General features: G+C 38.3%; 1 protein-coding gene across 1 annotated transcript in view; it reads left to right on the top strand.

Moving 5' to 3' along the window:
* The first annotated feature begins 18,462 nt into the window (after positions 1 to 18,462).
* Positions 18,463 to 23,182, top strand: part of PRKX (protein kinase, X-linked) — a 52,553-nt gene continuing 47,833 nt past the window's right edge. The window contains exon 1 of the mRNA XM_017828981.1: positions 18,463 to 18,646. Within this exon, the coding sequence (XP_017684470.1) occupies positions 18,463 to 18,646 (184 nt within the window). The remainder of the gene's footprint in view (positions 18,647 to 23,182) is intronic.

The following is a 23,182-nucleotide window of genomic DNA, read 5'->3' as shown; positions in this document are numbered from 1 at the left end:
CCATTAAAGTAACCTTATTCTTTTTCCCTTTCATCTTCACCCAAGTATCCAACCACACTGACTCCTCCTCAACTTAAGAGCAGGTATGTGTACATTCCTGCTCTGCAGAACAACAGTTCCCTGTATTTTTCCTTCAGCATGGGCAGAGTTTCACCCTATATTTAAACTGAATATTGAGTTACATGAGCATTGTAACTATTTCACATAAACGTTGACTTATATCCTGAAGCCTCAAAACTTGCCTGGGTACTTTTCAGGGAAAACAAAGAATGACCTATTGTAGTGACCTGCATGTGTGCCAGCCCAAGAACAATGCAGGCTAGAAGTGCATGTGAGGAGAAGCTGGCTGAGTATGGATTAAAATAGATGAACATTAAAAAAAGGCAGTATTTTATTAACACAACAAAAGGCCACACTGCATAGCAAAGACAGTAAACAAGAAAAATCTGTAACAGCCCTATAATTATAATGTAAATTGAGATTAATAATAGTAGAAATACTCATCTCATGCTCTTCTAATCAACAAATAGTAGATTATAGTGTAATTAGTAGGGAATTTATATATGATTATTAGACTCTAGATTACATGGTGACTAATTATAGTAGCAACATGCTAAGGACCATGGAATCATCTGGCAAAAAATACATAAATTAAAGGTCTAGCACGTCCTAGAATTGTATACATGATCAAACATGGATATAAATATAACGAAATATTTTTCATTATTTATCCATCTCTCTAAAATAATGGAAAAAAAGGTATGTAAGTAATATTTTTTAAAAAACATGAGTAGCTTATCAGTGCAAGATTTAGTAGAAAATTCTATTCATGATTTATTGAATGACCAGGATGATAAAAATATCTGTATTATTTTCTCTAATTTGAAAAAAAGGACAATTCAGATAAAATTTGAAAGCCTAAGCAGTATGATAGACACATGTTATTTTTGTGACTATCACTCTTAATTAATTCCAGTGAGTAATGTATAGGATAATGTCTGTCCTTTCAAATGAGGTCACATCCTTAAAAACTTAAAACCAAAGTGAACCCTTCCTGAAACTGCAAAAATAAAATGTATGAGATTTTCTAATTCAATCAAATATAAATCTGGCTTCCTATGTCCACATAGGGAGAGCAATAGTTTGATTTTCTGATTTGGTAGAGTATGCAGCAGCTGTCTTGAATGGAATAAACAGACACTGAGGATTAACAAAACTCAGATGCTAATTTAGGAGCCGAAAACAAACTTTCAGTCTTAAGTATAGACAGCATTAAAAACAATCCTCAGAAAAAATCAACATAAAGCACCATTTTAGTATAATTATGTTAAAACAATGATAAATTATTTCCTGGAAAAACCAGAAGAGTAGACAAGTTCTGGGCAAAAGAGGAGAACATTTGTACAGCCACTGTCATGCCCACTCCATTTATCCACATCTGCTTTCTACTGCAATCCAAAACAGTAACAATGGCCTTAAAAAACGATCAAGATTCTGTAATAAGCATGAAAAGAGAGCAAACAAGGTAATGGAACAGAACATAGAGTCAGCAGAACATAATTAGAAGAATGTAAAAGCTAAATGCTAGTTAAAAGAATAAAGTTTAGGGGAAAGAATATCTAATTAGAAATAATACAGAAAGAGTGTGGAACATACTCTTGCAGCTGCCTAAGCCAGCTTCACTTTTAAGTTCTAGTTATAAATGCTAAGAAAGATCAAAAGACTTGTTCTCAAGTGAGCAGTTTGATGTAGCATGCTTCATTCTCTCATTAATAAGAACCTAGGAATCTGCTAGACAGCATTAAACTGCCCAGTGCTGCCTATAGCCCTATGGAAGATGTGTCAGAAAATCTTGCACAAGAGGTGAATTCTGCTTGTCAATTAGCAGTTCTCACAAACTGTGAAGAACACTTATTGAATTAGGACATACATCATTTGAACTGTGAATCTTCCATTACTCAAGGCAAGTATTATTTCTGAAACTCTAAAACTACCTGATTTCAAGAGCAAATCTGGGAGGAGACCTGGCATGAACATTTCTTTTCCCTGCAGTGCAGAAGACTGGTTTGGTTGCCCCGCTGGCATCATCCAGCCTCCTTAAGTTGGTACAGAAATATCATGGTCAGAAGAATCACACAGAGAAGAAGAAATAATTATTGAGTAATTTTCTAGAGCTAGTGACGCAGGGACCAAAACTCAGGGCTGTTCTCAACATGAAAATAAGATTAGGAATCCTGAAACTATTTATCTTCATTTTTTACACCTTCTCTGCAGGGCTTTTCTCCAGGGTCTTTTGCCAGACAAAGCTTAGCAGTGAGGTGACTCCAGTGTTGCTGTGAAGAGCACAGTGGGGCCAGAGATGGAAATGGATACCTTGGGCTGCAAGATCCAGTTAAAGCAGCAGACTTTATAATAACTTGCATAGCTTATATCAGCATATTTCTGTCAGCATATTTCTACTCTTCAGCTGAATTTTTATTTCCATACAGTCCTCACTGATGTTTTATTAAAAACGTTCCCACACTAAGGTCACAACTACAGGGCTCAATAGCATTAATACATTTACCAGGTACAACACAGAAGCAGCATTGCTGCACGAGCAGTCATTGCACCACAGTTAAAAAGCCCTGACAGCTGAGTACTTGGATGTCTTCACTGCTTCCAAAACTCCAATTAAAGATAACTATGGACTCTATTTCACCCTTCACAGTGAAAACGAATTCTAACTTTTTCCTTATTTGTTATCCTTTTTATGGAAATCCAGGTGCTGTATTTACTTTATGCTCAGTTATCATCAATCATAGAAATATTTAATCAACCCATTAATCACTCAAAGAGAACTTTTGCCAAACATATTTTGAAAAACATAAGGATTCAGTTGATAAAGTAAATATATATGAAATGAATGAGAAGGACAGGGAAGGGCCATGGCATAGAAAATCTGTTAAATATTTATATTCCTGAAAAATAAGTAAAATATTGAATCATTAGGGTCAGATCAATAAATTTTAAATAGACATGTATGACATAAACAGACACAAATGCTGCTACAGAAGGTGAAATAAATCTAAAACAGCAGAAGGAAAGACAGTTGTGAATGAGAATGAGTGAAATATGACAGAAATATTTAAGCTTTACAGAACTGAAAATTAGATAGAATGCAGGATAAGTAAGTTTGCAAGCTACTAAACAACAAAAAGTAGTGAGAGCTCCAGAACAAACTGTTTCTGTTCCAGAATGAGAAAAGAGATGAAAGATATGGACAAATATGGAGAAATAGAAATGTTAAATATGTCATAAGGAAGAACAAAACATAACACAATTAAGTTCAGATGTACTGTATGGTAGCACAGGGTTTAGTCCTCAATCCAACAGCCATGGCAGATTCCACATATATTATATTATATTCTGTTATAAATGGTGAGATGCAATTACATAAGAAAAAAGATTGCTAAAGACAGAGATGTGAAATAATGGAAAAAGGAATGAAAAATGTCAAAAAATCAGAAAATGTAATAGCACCTTGATAATAACTGTTGAGAAATTCATATGGGGATCTGTCCAATATTTGTAAAATGTATTTCAAAGGAAGTTAATAAACAACTATGAATAATAAAAAGAAGTCAAGATTGGCAAGATCTTGGGTTGAATATGGCTCTAATGAGATACTATAAATAAATAATAATGGCCAGTCTTCGCGAGCGAAGATTTGGGAAAGGTCATTAACCCTTCGAGCCTGCGCAGTGGATTTTTTAGGTGAGACCCAGTGTGCGCTGAGCTGAGCCCACCCTTTAATCCTGAGGTTCATCTGCCGGGGCCAAGCAAGCTTGGACAGTGGCAGTGAGGTCCCCAGGACGTAGGTTTGTTTAGAGTGACCTTCTCTTAGATGGATTGCCTTACAGGGCTGACGAGCTCCATCTGCCCGGGGGGCTGGGAATCGAACCCGGGTCGCAGCCGTGAGAGTCCTGCACCCTAACCACTAGACCACCAGGGGCCCCAATGAGATACTACAACAAAATAAATAGACGTTAAAATGTCAGATTTCTTTTTCAACTGCATGAAGATTTGGTTCTTCCCAAATACTTGTGACAATAAGGCTAAAAGAAGAAGAAAAAAAAAGGCAACAGTAAAAGACATGTTAATGTTATAAAAGGTAGTTAATGTGCTATAGGAATGTAAAAGAAATAGGAATACAAAAGAAATCACTTGGATTAAACCCATGGAGTTTATTGTCAAAGACTACAGTTTACAATTTAACTGTGAATGCAGTCTTAAGAATAATAGAAACCACTAAAGACAGGTTTCACTATCTTTGTGTCTTTTCTGACTATTCTTATTAATTTTGATGAAGCAGATTATTTCTTAGGTACAAAAACCAATTTCATAATTAACTGAAGATAAGCAAATGTTCTGTTTTTAAGAATAGTGGTCTTATAAAGCAGCTTTACATTATATCTAGATTCAGGAGGAAATAGAAGTGTTCTGACTCTACTATATTCTGTAGCAAGTCAATGGCAAGACATAGTTTGACAAAAATACGTCTGTGAGGTCATTATTTTATGTGGGCTCCCGTACCTCCTCTTTTCCTGATCACTTCTTTCATTTTTCTGGGAAAGCTATTTTTGTAACTGTGTAGTGACCCAAATCAAGGAACTGGTGAGGCTGGAGAAAGTCCTCTCATTCTGTGACATCATCTTTGCCAGGACTGTTCACTGGGTGGTTGCACAACAGAGGGGACAAGTGCAAGGGACTGAGGGAAAAAGAAACAATCAGCTGAGGACTGCTGACTTGGCCAGAATCTCATTTTACCCCAATGCCTGAGGTGATAAGGAACCTGCATTTCAATCTTGATTTTGTATACTACTATTTTGAATATCAAAAGTAAATTCTCACCTTTGCCCACACACTCTTGCCCTTTCCTTCTCTCACCTACGCTCACTCATGGATGATTACTAGTTCCTCACGCAGTGCACTGGGCTTTGCAACTCTGGTTTCAGTATTACCCTAGTGTAGTTAGCAGCGCTCATTCTTTCTTCTTTTTATGCCTCAGAAATGGTCAAGTCCTTCAGGGAGAAACAAAGAGAATTTTGCAGAGGGAAAATCAAAACCAGGTAATTCCCCTGCACTCATGGAAAAGGAATTTTTTTCAGAAAACTGTTTGCTATATTGAATAAATGTGCCTGTTTTCAAAATTCAAACAGTGAATAAATTCAATTTTCTATGAGATTTCTAAAAGAGAAGCAAAGATATAGCATGGCATTTTACATTGTCATTATATGCTTTTGAGAAAGTGCAAAGCATAACTCAAAGAGACACTGAAGTAATCAACAAATGTGTCTTCAGAAGAAAAATATTAGACCCTTAAGCAATGTTTTGTTTAAATTTGAAAGATTTTGTTTCAAATTAAAACATGGCAATGTAAATCATGATTCTAATCTAGTTTTAAAGTTCCTTGAGTTCAGTAAATGAACCACTTAGAAAATGTTTGATTTTCACTAGCATACACTTAGATAAGAACAGGAATACTGAATTAGACTGAAATAAGTGGTATACTACTTTATGTTCATGTTTACATTTTACAAAAGCAAATTCCAAAGAATAAAATTGTAAGCTAATAATTTGTTTTTCGGAGCCACATATAAAGCAAACAGAAATCACCAGAAATCTTTCTGTGGTATATAGCAAGAGGCCTTGAAGGGCTTTAGAGGTTTTCCCCATCTTGAAATAATCCCCTCCTTAGACCTTACCAGGCTGCACCACAGAGTAGGTATTCTCATGGCCGTGACTGATTGTCACAGCTTCAGCAGAAACACTTCTCAGAACTGAGGCAGATCTTCATCTCATGCAAAGAATAATCTTTTCAGGATATTTTTATCATTTCCGTTTTAGTTTGAAATACCTGATGAATAACCACTTCCACTGAAAACTTACATTATTTCTGTAATTTAAGGGTTAACCTAGGCCCTTACATTATATTAACATGTGTGAACTAAAAGAAATAATTTTAATTACTTGGAAGGCCTTAGCACAGACATGTGCATGTTTACATATGTCAATAATGTATCATTTGCTAGTCTTTTATTTCTGCACTGCACTTTAAGGTTCATTTGGCAAGAAATTAATTCATATTTTCAGCAAATGTATAAAACCACAAAAATTTATATTTCTAATATCATATTTCCTTTGCATTCATAGTTTCACTTTCAACACTTTTACTGCTTTGTGAAATAAAAATTTAGTACCTCTTCAGAAAAGAATAAATTAGGGTGCTAAAGAAATACTGGAAAGTTATTTCTTTTTTAGTTTGCAGCAAGCCTGTGTCAAAAGAACACCTTTTCCCTCTCTTAAATCATTACCCACTGTCAGAAATCATCAGTGTGGTACTTTATTTCTATGAGGTATTCCTTGCTCAGTGCTCATTTCATGCTTTTTGCATTAGCAAAAAACAATTTCACACCCAGTGAAATTAGTGTTACATGTAATAAGAATATGCAGTTTGAAGCTTCATTCTGCTGAATTGGCCTGATTTGGTACAATAGGTTCCTACAGAGCCATGCCTGTATTTTATATAGTTCAGTCAGATCAAAGGGTATTTTTTGTTTTCTTACTTCATTCTACTCTCATCAAACTGGAGAAAATGTATAAATTAGAAGAGTTTCAATCTAGTAAAGCAGTTTCTGCTAAGTATGTGCTCTATTTTTGTTAGTCAACAAAGCACTTAAACATTTCTTTTGCTCCTACTGATTTCAAATCATAAACAAGCTTAAACCGAAACACACATATAATTGCTTTCATAAAACAAGACCAAACTAAGAAATACATTTTCGACGGACTTATCCAATAAAAGCTTCAAGTTGCCATCTGATTCCATTAAAATTCATTAAAGATTCTATTTTTCTCAAAATCCTTGAATGTGGCTGGGGAGAATAAATTGTCAAACTTTGATACCTTATCTAAAATTAAAACCTTTCTGTCAAAAAAACTTTGAACAAATATCAAAGTTGTCATGTTATGTTCAGCAAATAACTACAGATTTTTAAGAATTTAAAATAATCTATGACGTAATGAGATTAAGATATGTACTACTTGTAATATTGCCAAATAAATGCTAATAGTGCTTTTGAAATCAGCTAGTGAAAACCACTTCTCATTGAATCTCAGAAATAATATCACCAAGTATTCTCACATTTCTTCTCAAATGCACAAGTCATCTTTGGGCTTATCTTTTTCCATCAAATAGTAAAAATGACCTTTAGAAGAACAGCGTACTACGCTTTTAAAGATCGTGAATATTTATAGTGAATGGAAAATCTACCAATGGTTATGTAAAAGTTACTCCATCCCAAATAACAGAGTAGAAGAGTACTGAATAAATCTGTAGAAATGTTTGATGTCTCCATCTTCCAATTTAGACTTGATACTCTTCTATCTGTAGCACCATAACAATATGATTTTTACATTTTCAGCTTTTAAATTCTTAACTTCTGAAAGCCTCATGCACGTCCCTTCATTAAGATCCTCACTCTTCCTATGTGAAATCCACTGCGGGAATAGGTTAACACAGTCAGATATCGCCACTGACAGAACAATTATGGATGAAAATTACACCACAAAAGGTGGTCAGCTGTCCAGCCTAAAGGGCATATTCTCATTAAGAAACACCTCACCAAGTGCTCCCCTAGTCACCTGTACCTTAAAACTTGTACCTCTGCATTTTTAGGAAAGCACTTCTGTCTCTTCACCACTATTTCTTTGTGAAATCTCTCTATCCCCTTACCTACATTTTTTTCCGAATTACAATAATTTTCTTCTTTTCAGTATTCCCCAAGTTCCAGCTGCTCGAATGCAGATAGTAAAAACAATCAGTGAACCCAGCTAAATCATTGCTAAGGAACTTCATCTTTCTCCCATTAATTTTAGAATCAGATGCATATGTGATGCATATGTGCTATCACATGTGCATTTATTGCCCATTTCACCTATGGGCTTTGAAATGGACAGAGCTGGCCAGGAAAGTCATGTAATGAACCATGGTATGCTCAAATCCAATTTCTCTCCTCACTCGTTTCTATAGACTGGGCTTCTCAGGCCCCAGTGAAATGTAAATCTGCTGTTACCCTCACTAGACATTCAGAAGGAAGCTGAAAAAGTAAACCCTACCAACACTCTCCTTCAAAAGGCTTTTTCCAGGGCTCAGAAATCCTCAGCAGACTTCCTCCTTAGCTGGGCCACCTGGAAGTGCTGCCCTGACTCCTACTACCCTGCCCACCCTACATGGCACTGTTTTTTCCAACGCAAAACACTCTTTCTCCTTGGCCTATATGTTTACTATTACTTATTATTTACATTTTTCACTTTTCACAGACTTTCCTATCATGAATTTGGGTATGCTTTTTAATGGAGAATGTGAAAAAAGTGAAGCCATCTGGCAGAGTTTTCTATTCGTTTTTGAGTAGTAACCTTTGCAGCTGTATAAGCGTCATCCTTGTTCTAAGCAAGGAGACTGTTTGGCTGTCTGATGAAAGAGTGTGTAAAAACAGAAGCAGATAAGAAACCACAGTACATAAACATGAGGAGGACAGCTTCTTATAACACGAAAGTAGCACCACTGATAAAGCAGTTAAGGCAGTAAAGTATCTGAAGAATAACAGGCACAAAGGAGTAATCAAACACAGAACAAACACTTATGTCACAGAACCTATCAAGTAGTTAAACACAGCACAAGTTAAAAACAGAGTTAATTTTTTTAAATAAAAAATATATAGTCAGAGTTTTTTTAGTAAAATAAATTGCATGTGTCTGTGTGGTTTTCATGACACATATATAGGAAAGAGGCAGAATGAAAATAGGACAGTTCAAAATGAAAATAATTTGATTAAATAATAAAAAAATCATTCTGAAATAAGCGCAGAAAGAGCATTATTATGGTTCTCGTCCTCTCTCACCCTTTTCCCCTTCTATTTCTAGTTAATAAGTTGCAGACATGTACAGGCACATTTGAGAGCGGTATTGCAGTATTTCAGTATCAGATCAGAAGGAATAGGGGTTCTAGGGAATTGCTGTGTTCCCTTCTCAAGCAAGGCTAGAGAGACAGAAGCAGGATATTCAACAGAGGCAGTGGACCCAAGTGTTTGCCTTGTGAAGCCCATTTGGAGCAGCTGAGGACTGTAAAGAGACAAGCCATGACTGAAAACAAAACCTCACAATTCATTCCAACAGAAAACTTTTGAGAGAGAATGAGACAACTAACGACTCTCTTGCTCTGTGTTGTGCTTGATTATCAGTTAACTCCATTCCCCAATGGTGAGCACAGTGAAACCAACAGCAAAACTTCTCTTGTTTTCAACATGAGCAGGATTGCCTCTGACATTTATAAAGGAGAGCGGCAGTACAAAAGGTTACCTGCAGTTCCAGTAAAATCTCCTAATCATCTTTTCTACCTGCAGTTTCCTTTCCCTGCAAATATTACAAAACAGGGAAAAAAGCTACACAACCAGTGAGAGCCTTCTGCACAAGAGGAATGTCCACATGCATGCAAAAAGATATTCACAACATTTCAGACAAACTTAAAGTATTACGAGAATTGCCTATATTAATGGCAAGGAAAATACTTCACATGTTGAAATGCTAATGTTTAAAATTGAATTCCAAATTACAATAATCACAGTGGTTGTTAATAAAAATGAAAATTGTTGTATTCTTTCATATATACATATAAACGTCATAGGAAATGCAAATAAACACAAAATACTTCTTGAGAAATACAAAATACTTCTTTCCCTCCTAAAATGGAGGAAAACATCAACAAAGATCCTTCTCCTCTAACCCGAGATTCCACAAAATTATTTATTATTTTACAAAATAAATACATAATTTTTTATATATTATCTACTACTCTTGGACATCAGAAAGTGCAAGATTCATGTTAATTTTCACTAGGTTTGAATCAGTGTCTAAGCAACCATTTTTTCAATACTTGGAGTATGTCATTACTAACTAATCCCAGCAAACAAACCAACTAATCTGAAGTGTATGTAGATTATACCTAATACAAAGTCTCTGTCATCACAGAAATATCTCTATGCCTATGAGAAGTAGATGAGTGAATGATGAAAAATAATCATGGCAAAAATAGATAAACATGTCAAGAAATTTTACAAAACACTGGGTATAAACTTTGATACAGTGAATTTGTTAATGATGAATATAACCTCTCTATCTCATGACAGATAAGATCTGATCCCTACATATACTACGCTCAAAGGTGGAAAAGAATGCTTGCAATTATTTTGAGATGACTTAAAGCATCTCTTCTTCCTAAATGAATTTTTCCTCTGATTCAAGTCACTGTCTTCTTCGTTCTCTGACTTGCAGGGAACTGCTTTGACAGTGCACCAGTTGAATGCAGTAACCTATCCCCTGAAATGCTATTAGCTTGAATTTGAACTGTTGGATTTTAAATTTAGTTAAGTAATCCTAATTTCATCTGTCCAGAATTTGTAAAATTACATCAGTGTCTGAAACCTGGATAGAAGAATGACTGTGTACCAAACTTGGCTTTCTAAAAGTTTTCATCCTTAACAGAACTATGACTGAGTGATCCTCTCCAGCTAGAGAAATGATCCATTGCCTTTCAATACATACAAAGTTGACTCAAAGGCCAGAGATTGGCTGCTAAGTATAGTAGGGGAGTTACGTAATTAGTTATTTTGCAAGATCAATGAACTATTGGACTGCTCATACATTGCTGAACTCAGCCACATTCATATTCTGTATTGCCCAACATTCACTTCATTCTATATTTATGTTGACTACTTCACAGATTTTATACTACGTCTAAGCAATATACAATGAAAAAAAAATAAAATGTACTGTAAAGTAGAAAAAAAATGTGATAGCAATAAATGAATTCACATTTAAAAGCCCTTGATAACAAACTATCCTTCTTCTCCTTCAGGAGCTATTTTGACCAGCTATTTAGTAGATATCCCCAAGTATATATGCTTGGGTATAACCTATAATGATCATATATTAACTTGGCTCTTCCTAAAAGCCACAATGCAACTTTTTTTTTTTCCAAAGTTCATAATTAAATGAGCAAGATGCTTAAGAAAAATGTATTTTCATTTAATATTTGAAATTTGATTCCTTCTCAGTTTCATTGCTGTCATGCTTTCAGTTTATGCTCTCGTTCATAAAAGCACATAAGTGAATGCATGACTTTAGGTATTCATGCAAACTCTTGTAACTGAAGCCATTGAAATATTGCACCTTGTGACTAACTCCATTGGCTTTAACAGAATGTAGGCACTTGCTTAAAACTAACAGAAATAAAGTAGGTGCTTCAATACTTTTGCTTAATGAGTCCGCAACGACTCTCGTGTACTGAACAGTTCATGAACTGAACTGTAAACAGAAGAATGAATCACTTTATATTTGTTCAGGAAAATACATATTTGTTTAGCAGAAAAAGACTTTGAATATCATACATAAATATAATTTCATATGTAAAAGTACAAAAATTCTAAGAAATTTAAAATCTATTTCTTCACCTTCAGTAGTAATCAGATTGTAAGAGTATCAGTAGAAGTATTTTGAAGACTTTTCTATCTGCTTCAGCTCATGTTTCTATAAGAATTTTATTTTATAATAAGAGATAAAAGTATAAATTAGGCCAGCTTGAAGTGTTAAAGTTGTAATTGTGACATTGGAGAATTAATTTAAAGAATTTATAATATTTTAATTACACTAAGAGAAGATTAAGAATATATTACTTCACAGCAAAAGATATCAGTTACAGGTAATAAAGGTATAATTAATGTTGCTGGATTCAACTGATAATGCCCTTTCTTTTCACAGTTCCATCCCAATTTTAAAGATGTAGCTTTCATGCATGCAAGCATTTTGCTTTCAATAAAAAAAAACACCACAAGATTTGCTTACATTTAGCCATGCATACAAATATTTATAAAACGTCTTTACTATCTGTAAAACTTGGGGGGATGTGATGTCATCTTTGTTTTAGAGATGAACTGCAAAGATTTGTAGAGATTTGCTTAAACTTGGAGTAAAAAAGGGTCGGATTTTGCTTAGCTGATTTTAAGTGCTTCAGAGGTAAGAAAGAGAGTGCCAGCCTCTTGCCTGGAGCCAACCTGAGTTAAATTTAACTGCATATTTTCTGATAGAGCTAGGGAAAGAAAGGAATCCAGAATACTACAAATCCTTACAATCTAAACAAGGTGCCCACCTCATTCCTCTGGTTTTATGGCCAGCCTCAACGCCACCGTGAAGTGATTTATTCATCCAGAACATAGAATCATTTCGGCTGGAAAAGACTTCTGAATGAAGGTCTCATTAAAAACCGTTAATGGGAAACACCAACCTCGGCTGCAACCATGTACATCCATGAAGTATTCAAAGTGCTGATTTTTTATTTTCAAGAGACAATGGGATAGACACCAAAGGCATAAGCAAAAGCAAGTGGTGGATAAAGCTGAACCAGCTTGATGGAAATGCAATCTGGCTCAGAATTCCCTACGGCTAAGTGATTAGGGCATTAAATGCCCTAAAACCTTGTGCATGGTAAGAGTTTGGGCAAGTGATTTGGCTAGAAACTCTAATAACTTTATCTAATAAATAAATCCCTGAACTAATTCCTGAACTGGCTCACCAGGAAGCTACCTGAATGTCAAATGCAAAAGCAAGGGCGTGGGTGGGACTGCTGATGGGAGAGAGGGAGGAGGACAACAGAACTTTAGCAGCCTGAATTTGGATCAGGTTAAAATGAACCACACCTTTCTAAGACTGAAGCCCACATAAATTAGGACATGTGGAAAACTTGACACTAAATCAATGAAGTTACAATGGACTCTTAAGCCTGGTATCATTCTCACTTTGATGCCTTTGACTAAAGGAAGATTTTAGCTGTTTCTTTTTTCTTGGCAAATCCTTAGTCTTGAACATGAAGACATCAACATGAAACCAAACAGAATTTAAAAATCTTGAATTAACAGATTTATTTTGTTAATGCATTAGATGAGTGTGTCTTAAAAGAGACATAGACAATTTCACTTTAAAAGTCTTAAATATTCTAAATACAGGGGGAGAAATTTTGTCACAGAAATTTTACATTTTTCTGACTGAGAACTCCTTGTTGAGATAGCTTAGTTCTATGAAGTTGGTAGCAACAGATGGGGTTTATTATTCTGTTTGACTACACTGAATTGTATAAAGTTCAAATAAGGTGTGTCTTGCTACCAAAAAATATTGATAAAACTCAAATTAATTTAATAATTTGTGGAATTCGTTATTTTACACTACTCTTTCCAGAAGCATGGTAAAATTTGTAAAAGTTGTAAAAGCACACTATAGTTGCATACCATAAATTTTATGTAGTATGACTCATACTATTATTTAATTTATACAATTTTTGCAACATTCTAGAGAGCAACGTAGCAAACGCTTCATTTTCTGGGCACAGTAAAAATGGAGCATTTGTGAAGTAAGAATGCACAGCATGGGAGAATATGTCCTGCAACTGCCTTCAGTAATTTAAAGAAGGGAGGCTAGAATGGGAATTCCTTCCATACAATCAAGATGAACAATTCTGGATATCCCATTGGCTGGGTGACTGCTCTAACCTGCATGCTATCTTGATATTCAAAATGAGATGTGTTAGTGTCAATATACATAACTAGTAGTTTGGAGAAAAGAATGAACAAAAATATGTCCTAGTGCATTGCCACTTTATTCTATCTTTGAACTGAAGAAAATATCACTATCTGCCTTCAAAAAGTTTATCCAGCACAGTGTTGTTTCAGGGTCTCCTATTGGATAACACAGCATTCCTCTAACATATTTTTTTCTGAAAAGTTGTCCATGACTTACTTTTGTGAGGGGAGAAGTTTTGCATATATGTGAGATATACTTTCAGAATGCTTAACAGAACAAGTTCCTCAGCAAAAGTAGGCAAAGTAACATCTTATTTCCAGATCACAATCTAGTTTTGGCAGAAGCTAGACACAAACTTGCTCAGACTGAGCAGAAGTCTAGACACCCTAGTAACAGCATTTCAATGTTTGAACTGGCTACGTCGATGCATTTCCGAAGCGAGGCGTCAACTCAGTAAGACTCAACAGAATCACAGTTTTGGATGTAGGCAACTACGTCATATTCTTGGTGTTTAAATTCTTATTTGGATTCAGCCACTATACTCATCAAAATTTAAATGCTTTTAAAAAAAATGTTAAACATACTCATATTCAAATAAAAGTGTGATAGTTGCTATATAAATGTGTAGATATATTCACATGATGTGTGATTGTTCATTAAACAAATGGTTTTATTTCCATAATATGAAGGAACTGCTTCAGATGGGTGGAACAATTTCCCCCTTCCTTTGTCACAGGCCAGGATTTCTTGCACGAAAGGGTGCTGGTTTACTTCATAGGGCTTGCCTGATCATGAGCTTCTTTAGCAAAACAAAACAGAAGATGAAAAACATATACCAGTACTAATTATCTGTACTAGTTATTCTTCCTTCTCAGTCCAGTCCCACGTTTTTAGGCACTGTAAGTAATGTGACTAAAGGAGACGATACAGACCTATTCATTAGTAACAACCACCATTGAAGGACTTCTCCATTTCCTCCCTACAGGTCTTAACAGGTTCTGTAGCAAACTTGTTGCAGTAGTTTCACTATTACAGTGATGGTAAAGATAGGCTTTAACAAGATTTGTAAGGAAAATCATATATTTGCAGGGCAGAAAGAAGTAGGCTTTCAGGTAGACAAACGCAAACCTGCTCAGACCACAGGAAAGACTCTTTTGTCTGCAGTCATGGAGACATTTAAATGACTGATTCCTTTCCCAGAGAGTTGGGTGCTTTAATCACATTCCATCTGCACGGTATGTGTACCACAGTGTCCCCTCAAAATTACAGAGAAATGATCTGCTATACCAATTCATTGAAAGGTAAAATGTTTGTAATCCTTTCCATTAGTTTACTAAAGGTTTCTTGAGAGGAAATAAAAAAACAACAAACAAACAAAAAGGAAGGAATGGGAGGAAGGTTAGCAATTTAGGACCCAAATAATCATTGAACTATTGGTGTGGCTACACATGCTGAAGTTTGGCAAACCTACATACATAAAAGGCAGCAGGAAGTAACCAAATTGACACCTGGGACCCTTTTGGATCCTCAAAATTCTGAGCTTATAAAGGAATATAAGTACACTGAATATTTTTTGCAGATGAAATGGAAGAATAAACCCTCATCTAAAGTCATGACTACTGAGAAAACAATTTAAACTACTGTTCTCTGGATTTTTGGTTTTTATTTAGAAAGGCATTTACTGTCTTTGGAAAGGATCATCTGTAACATCTGATACTTTTGAGGGAAAATGAAAATAGAGCTAACCTTTGGTGTAAGCACCTGTAAGGGAAAGGAATGGAAACATAAGATACAGGAACCTAGCTGTAGGTACCTAATGCATGTGTGGAAAAAGTGAAAAAATTGAGAACTATGAATTATCAAGAGCAAGGGAAAGGCTAAAATTATTCAAAAAGTACCTGTGACCAAAAGTTCACATTTTAAGTTAGAATAGTGGAAAAATTGAAAGAAAAAAGGAGCACAGGGCTGCAGACTTGCTTATGAATTACGTCCAAATTGGGCAAGAAACTATGTTTCATATCCACTATTGCAACCCAGTGGTCATCTCTACTTTCGCTTGCAATTTCTGAAATTAGGAGTTTTGATTCTCAGTCTTGCTCTATGTAGAAAGAATGGTATTTTCTTTCCCTGAAGTACTGTGAATTATAATCAGTATCTGCAAGATAAATTCTAAGTAGGTTATACAGAGGTGGCAAAGCACACTAATAGTATGTTGACATTCTAAATATAAACATTGCAATTATATTGCTACAACTACAACTAGCAAATGCTTTGGATGCCAAGGAAGTAAGCTAATTTTAATCTTAAAACACTGCATCAAATGGAACTAATCCTGTGCTTAGCAACCTTGCTGAATCATAGTATTTTTGAATATGTGTTGTTGTACAGGCCACCAACTGTTGAAGCATGGCAGCAGGAGGCTCTTTAAAAGAAAGTTTTAAGTTCCTGAATGGAAGTAATTTAATCATCAAGTAAAGTTTGTAGCATAAATGGAAATATCAGTTGAAAGTAATTTACCTTCTGTAAAGTACTTTATGTCCTTTTTAACATCTGAGCAGTGAATGTTTTCTTAGTTTTTAATTAAAAAAAATGTTTCAGGAAGATCAAATATCAATTTTCTTGGATAGACCAAAGTTAAGGCACTTTCTCCTGAAAATAATGATCGCAATCAGCTTATACCTTTTTTCTCAATTTGCAACTATTTGGCTAAAAAAACCAAAGTTACATTTTTATATACAGTGAGATTTCTTCGATGTATAAATGTTTATTTTTCAAATTGTTATCTTAAACAAATTTTCTGTTATTGTTAAGAGAGTTTTGTTGGCTTGCTCATCTTTTGACCAAACAGGAATTAAATTTATAGCTTAACAGAACATTTACAGTTTCCATTTCAGGAATCTTTAAAATACTCCATTCAAGGCATGAATCATGGTAGTTCTCGCATACAATGTACAAAACACAGTCACAGAATGGAATCACAGGTTGGAAAGGACCACAGTAGGTCATCTGGTCCAGCCTCCCTGCTTTAGCAGGGTCATCCTAATGCACATTGCACAGAATTGCATACAGGTGGTTCTTGAATATCTCCAGTGAGGGAGGCTCCACAACCTCCCTGAGTAATCTGTTCCAGTGCTTAGTCACCCTCACGGCACAAAAAGAAGCACAAAAAGAAATTAGGTGAAGTTGTAAAGCAAAACAGAAGTGCAAAACTTGCATTCCAGAGAGTTCACAAATGAAATCTGAAATTCTGTAGCAAAAGTGATGTCATCCTCCTTGACTGGTGACTCTTCACAGGCTGACAGGAAACAGAGATGACCTAACGTTTTTCCGAATTACTCATAACCCTTCGTGTAAACAAGCTAAAAGATAAAAATGCATGTCATGTCCTTTGAGTATCATGACTACAAATGACACTGTAAGGATGTCTTAAAATTCAAGATAGGTGTACATAAATTTGTAATTCTTAAAAATAACATGTATTTGTATTCATTTTTTGCATACACACGATTATTTCCCATTATTATTGAACCTACTCCACATAGAAACTAATAGGCCTTATATTCCCATGTTGTCACATTTAATAAAAAGGAGATGCCAAAAGCCAGCCGTGTGACTTGACTTACACATCAGCTGTGCAGATATCCTGCTTACTGGAGCATAGGGTGGGAGTTGTGAACGGGGTAAAACCGAGCCAGAATAAGGCGTGGAAAAAATTAGGATTTCCTTCCCAATTTTGACACCTACACTTCGCAGTGACTTGGCTCACACACCAATTTTCCCTGTCTTCCAGCGTAATCGTCAACAGCGTCTTGGCCGCTGAGGAAGGAGCTATATTCGGTACTCGGCTGCTGCTGCTACATGCGGTGGGCGCCTCCTCGGCTCAGCCGAGCAGCTCAGCACACCCGCCAGCCATCCCCAGCCACACAGATATCCCGCAGGATGGGGCAGGGGGCGGGTATGGGCTGCGGTCGGTGCAGTATCCACACCTGCGAGAAAACGGGGAGTTAAACAAGGTGTGAGAAGCCCTATTAGAAGACGTGCGGGTGAGGGACACTCGCTGACACCCGAACAGCCGCATTACTCAGCTCCCACGCGTGGGGAACGACCGGCCCTTCCCAGAGGTGTTACTGTGCAGCCGGGTGGGCCCAGAGGCCGCTTCGTAGGGGCCCCATCGTTCATTTTTAACTTTCTGCGGGAAGCGGACGGGATCCACCCCCTCGCCTGGGAGCAGTGAGGGAGCGCGGGGGCACGCTCCCCTCCACCCCCTTCCCTCGCAGCACCGCCGCGCCGCCCCTCGGGCGGGACGCAGGGGTGTGGAAGGACGAGCGGAGAGCACCGGCGCTGCCACCTATCCGCGGGCCGCGCCCGCGGCGAGGGGCGATCCCCGCTCTCCCGCTGTGCGCCGTGGCCGCGCTTCGCCCCGGCCCCTCCCCGCTCCGCCAGCCCTCAGCGGGACGGAGCGGCAGCGGCAAACCCCGCCCCCCCGCCCCGCGTGTGGCGCGGCTCGGCTGGGCTCGGCTCGGCACAGCGCGGCGCGGCACAGCTGGGCGCACCCTCGCCATTGTCTGCGCGGCGGTCCCTGCTGCGGGCACCGGCGGGCGGCGCGGCGGCTGCGACCGCGATGCTGAAGGGCTCCGTGCCCCCTCAGAGGCGGCAGCGGGCTCCAGCCCCCGGGAGCAGCCACCCCTTCTGCTGAAGACAGAAACTTTGCCTGCCCGCCGCTCCCTCTCCTCCCCCTTCCTTTCGCCCTCCTCCATGCGCTGAGCGGCCGCGGGGCGCCCGCCCGGCCCCATGGACGCCTTCAGCGCCGCCAAGGCCAAAATGGGGGCGAAGAGCGGCGGCGAGGCGGCGGCGGCGGGGGTGGCCGCGCCTCCGCCCGCCGCGCCGGCCCCCAGCCCCGCCGGTCCCGGCTCGCCCGCCGCGCTCGAGCCCGCCGCTTACAAGCTGGAGGACCTGGAGACCCTGGCCACCGTGGGTGAGTAGGGGAAGGGGTGGAACAAAGGAGCTGCTGAGGTGCCTGCTTGCGGCCGTGCCCGGCGGGAGGAGGTGCCCCAACAGCCGGCTGCCTCCTTTCCCAGCGCCTCTTTTTAGGCTTTTTTGGTTTTCCCCTGTGTGCCCCACTCCCCGGTCCGCGCCCTTCTCTGCCGCCCGCCCCCCGCCGGCCGGTGTCGGCAGCTCGGGTGCCTGCGGTGGCTGTGGGCGGCCGAGGGGGACGCGCCGCAGCCTCCGCGCAGATCGGGAGCCGCGCTGCGGGTCTGCGGGAGGCTCTTGGCATTGTCTGCTCCAGGTGCTGTGCCGGTGCCATCGACTCCGGGATCGCGGCTTTGATCTGCAGCACAGCGAGCCTGTAGCCGAGTTTGGCCTGTCTAAGGCAGGGGCAGCCACTGCTGAAGCGGAAAGACCTTTTGGTGTAAAACCTGGTTTATCTGGTTTAACTTCATTTACCTGCATCATGATAAAAAATTCATCATTTAAATGTAGTTGTCGGGCCAGTGAAGAGATCAAACAGGTTAACTGAATACGGCTGAGTGTATGTCAAACACCCAACACGCTGTTGCCTGGAATATTGATGCAAAGATGCTTTGCGTGTGGAGAATTTTGGTAGAAGGTAAGGTCGCATCTGACGTGTACCACACTTATTGAAAACTATGTGTAGTCAGTGGCATTGTGGAGTAAATGCGTGTGTGTAATAAATTGGCATTTCAGACATCAGTGATGATGTTCATTGTGTTCATATATCTGTGCATTGCATTTGAATGTACATTCGTGTAGTTACAAGCGTTTTTGCACCTAGTTTGAAAGCTTGCATGCTCAACCACATGGAAGTTTTGTTCACTTTTTTCTTTATAGGACTGTGAAATTATTTTGGGTAGATTTATTTCAGTAAGTGCTGTAAATCTGAACTTCCCGTAAGCTCTCTTTAGCCAAAAACGTGCGATACAAACCCTTTCTTAGTGAAGTTGATGGTTTTAATAGGTCTTGAATAATGGAGTTGGAAAGGCCCAAGAGCGTAGTTATCGATGAAGAACATGTTATTTTCTCTTCAAGTGTGTTGTTTTTTGATAGATTTTTCCCTTTTGAAACATGGACGGGCATTTTATTGAGAAGTTATTTGAGATATTGAGACTTCTTGAAAGCTTTGTGATATGTTTTTTCTCCAGAAGTGGTTGATCTCGTTCGTTACATCATGACCAGTTGCTGTTGATACAACTGTCATCACAGATGATTAAGACTTCAAGTGAAACACAGATTGCAGAAAAATAGTAATTTTTAAAGAAAGCATAGTAGTCATGGAAATATTCCTGAGGCCAGTGAAGAAATGTGGAAACAGTGCACCTTTAAGGTGTTTCTTCAAGGTTAAGGAAGGAAGCAGAAAGTTGTGATTCCACAAGGTATAAAGAGAAACTTTAAGTGAGACTGCTTGATATGAAGAAAGAGAGAAGAGAATAAAATGTGAAAGGAGCAATAGCTGCCTGTCAGGACACTGACAGAATACTCAGTCTCCCTTTTCTGTCTTCTCCAGCTTGATTGTTTTTTCTTTTCTTCTTTTCTCAAATAGCTCTGTCTGAGAAGATGACCATTCTTTGCATCTCTTTTGAACTGTGACATTGGTGGTTTTGCAGGGAGAAGGAAGAGAAAATGCAAAACTGGAAGGGTATAAAAATGTGCACAAATAAATACATAAGGCCTCACCTTGTCAAAGAAACTGATCTGTCTTGCTGTAAGTTGGTTTAAAAATGAATTTATGACATGCCTGTGCATCTCAGTAGAAGGCTGTGACAGGGACAGGATCTCACTCCTGCCCAGGAAGCAATGTTGCAGCCTCAAAGTGATACTGAAACTGAACACATTGGTACCTGCCTCTGAGTGGCTGAGTTTATGAGATGCACTACAGAGACGTCTCTGTAGTGGATCTGAGATCTGAGGTTGGGCTGCTCCGTGTGCACCTACTAACATGCTACATTGCATTCCTGAGTTAAATGGGCTGTGAGTTAAACCAGTGCAGAATAGTGCAGGGTAATATGTAGATGTGTAGTTTACTTCGAAAACTCTTTTTTGCTTGGTTTATACCTTTTTGAATTTAGTTAAGTACACTGTAGGTTTATATCACAGGTACTGAAAGAGTATATCTACAATTCTTTTTAGCAGTGGTTTAAGTCAGTATTACCCTATCTTCCATTTTGATCTCCCTGCACAAATAGATGAGATTAATGTCATCAGTTTCACTAAAGCAATTTAGAGTTGTCTGCAGTTTGACTGCTCTGATAAGAAAAATCATTTTCTTTCTGCTGATGTTCTCGAAAGCTGTGTGCTCTGAGATATTTGTGGAGGGGAGGAGGAGTGCTCAGAAATTACATAACAGGAAGTTCTGATATCTTCTTTGCTAGAATCATTGTTGCTTATAGATATACCCAAGCTTAGAAATAGTTAGGGCCTTGGAAACAGTCAGCTTCAGAAAGAGTCAAAATAGGGCAGTGAGCTCCATGCTCTTACAGCTGTTTATGAGTAGTATTTAAGGTAAAAAAATTATGTTGGTGTCTGAGATTATGATCATCCATGACTTTAGGGAACTTCTCTTGGAGGACAGAATAAAGGCCATGTAAAAAAAAAAGTTGAATGCAATATCTGCTTTGAATATAGTAACTACTGTTTTAAGTATCCTTCATAGTCTAAGAGGATTAAATTCTCTCTGTTAACCCAACCACCATAATGCAGGCTGAATTGCATGTGTTCTCTGTGATTTCTGCTGGGACACTTTGCCTGGTTTAGCAAAGTACTTGAAGGAAGGAAGAGCAAAAGGGAAGTACAGTTTAGCATAATGATTCAGAGGACATTTATCTCCCCCAGACATCCCAGAGCTCAACCTTTGGTTTGGTGTTTATGGGCCCTTTGTTAAAAGGCAGAGTCCAGAGTACAGGTATGCTTTTGGGGGAAGTGCCCTAATATTTAGTTGATAAAGGGAAGTTATGCATTTGGGGAGGGTGTAGGACTGGGGTGCATAGTGGTTTCTGGCACTAGTGGAAGTTGAACAAGAAAAATATTTCTTTAAGGATACTATCTGAGGGGTTGAAGATGTGTTTTTGAACCTTTGAATTGTATGGAGTTTTTAACTAGTCTTATATGAAAGATGAACGCTCCTGCTCTGGAGCTATTGAAGGTGCCTGGTTATGCCCATCTTGTTTTGAATTAATTTTCCTTTCAAAGGAGATTGAAATACAGATGTTTGCTCAGCACACGCAGAAACTGTTGCTCAGGCCAGACTGAAATACTGTATGCATCTTAGTGAATTTACATACTCAGCTGTGCCAAGATTGATTTAGTTCTGTGCTGCACAGAAACAAAAATTAATATGCCATGACCACCATGTTCATTGAAATTTAACTGCTGAAAGTTCGTGGACCACTTCTGCTTATCTGAACTAATTTCAAACTTCTTGTAGGTCTGGTCAGTGGTAGAGGGAGACTATGAACAGTAGTGGCATAATTTCTGAATCATGCTTGGTTTTAGTGAGCATTTAGCATGAGCAACCTTCCTATTCCAGTAGCCAGAACACCTGACACGTATCCTGAAATGGAGATGTTAAATTTTTAATTATGCCACAATGAAAAAGTAATTCAGGTAAACTAGAATAAGTAGTACAGGAAAACCAGAAGGTACTTCTTCACTTTTGTGTAGGTGAAGTTGGCAGAAGGAATGTTATGTTCCCAATTGAAATGTATGGTAATAGGAAAGGGAGAAAGAAGAGAACGCCAGGAGGAGAAAGATGACAAACTTATTCTTGCCCTCTGTTCTGTGAGACCTGTTTCTTGCCCATTTTTCAAAGTGCAGTGAATTCCATAGTAGTATTTATAAATGTAAATTTGGTTTTGTAAATCTACTCAATTGATTGAAATATTTTAATAACAGTGTTTTCATGCAAAAAGATTCCTTTAAACTAGTGTTCCCATGACGTGCTTTACACTAAACAAATGCAGAATAAAAAGTTGGGCAAGCCAGTATTTTCATTTCTATGAGCATGGGAAAATTTAAAAAAGTTCATGGGAAAGATGAGGTGCAGCGTATTTTCAAATACTTAATTTCTCTATGTTCACACACAAAAGTTGCTAGTCAAATAAATTTCAAGTGACATTGTGTCAGCAGGACAGTAGGTACAGAACTGTAGTCTAATGCCATAGGAATTGACTCCTGTATAGGACACTGCAGTACTATTTTCCCAGTGTATTGTTTAGGTAAGAAATTCTGCTACAGAGTAGCCAGTTCTTTACACCAAAGAATGCTGGTGGCTTTTTCCCCACCCCCCCGGGGGTCGGGCCAGGGGAATTTTAGATGGCAGTTCTCATATTATTCCAGTTTCTTACCAAGTGTTATTTTTTGTTTCACTATCGAGGTCTTCCCCTATTTTAAAATATTCTAAGGGATGTATGAGCATTTTTTTCCTCTTTTGTCACCTTTTCTTGATACTAAAATGATAAATAATAATCTATGATTTTACTTGGCAGTGTTTTTAAAT

This window comes from Lepidothrix coronata, unplaced genomic scaffold, assembly GCF_001604755.1.
Source record: "Lepidothrix coronata isolate B3197 unplaced genomic scaffold, Lepidothrix_coronata-1.0 Scaffold155, whole genome shotgun sequence".
In the NCBI taxonomy this organism is placed as follows: Eukaryota; Metazoa; Chordata; class Aves; order Passeriformes; family Pipridae; genus Lepidothrix; species Lepidothrix coronata.
Note: the sequence above shows the minus strand (reverse complement) of the source record. Positions and strands in the feature narration are given on the sequence as shown.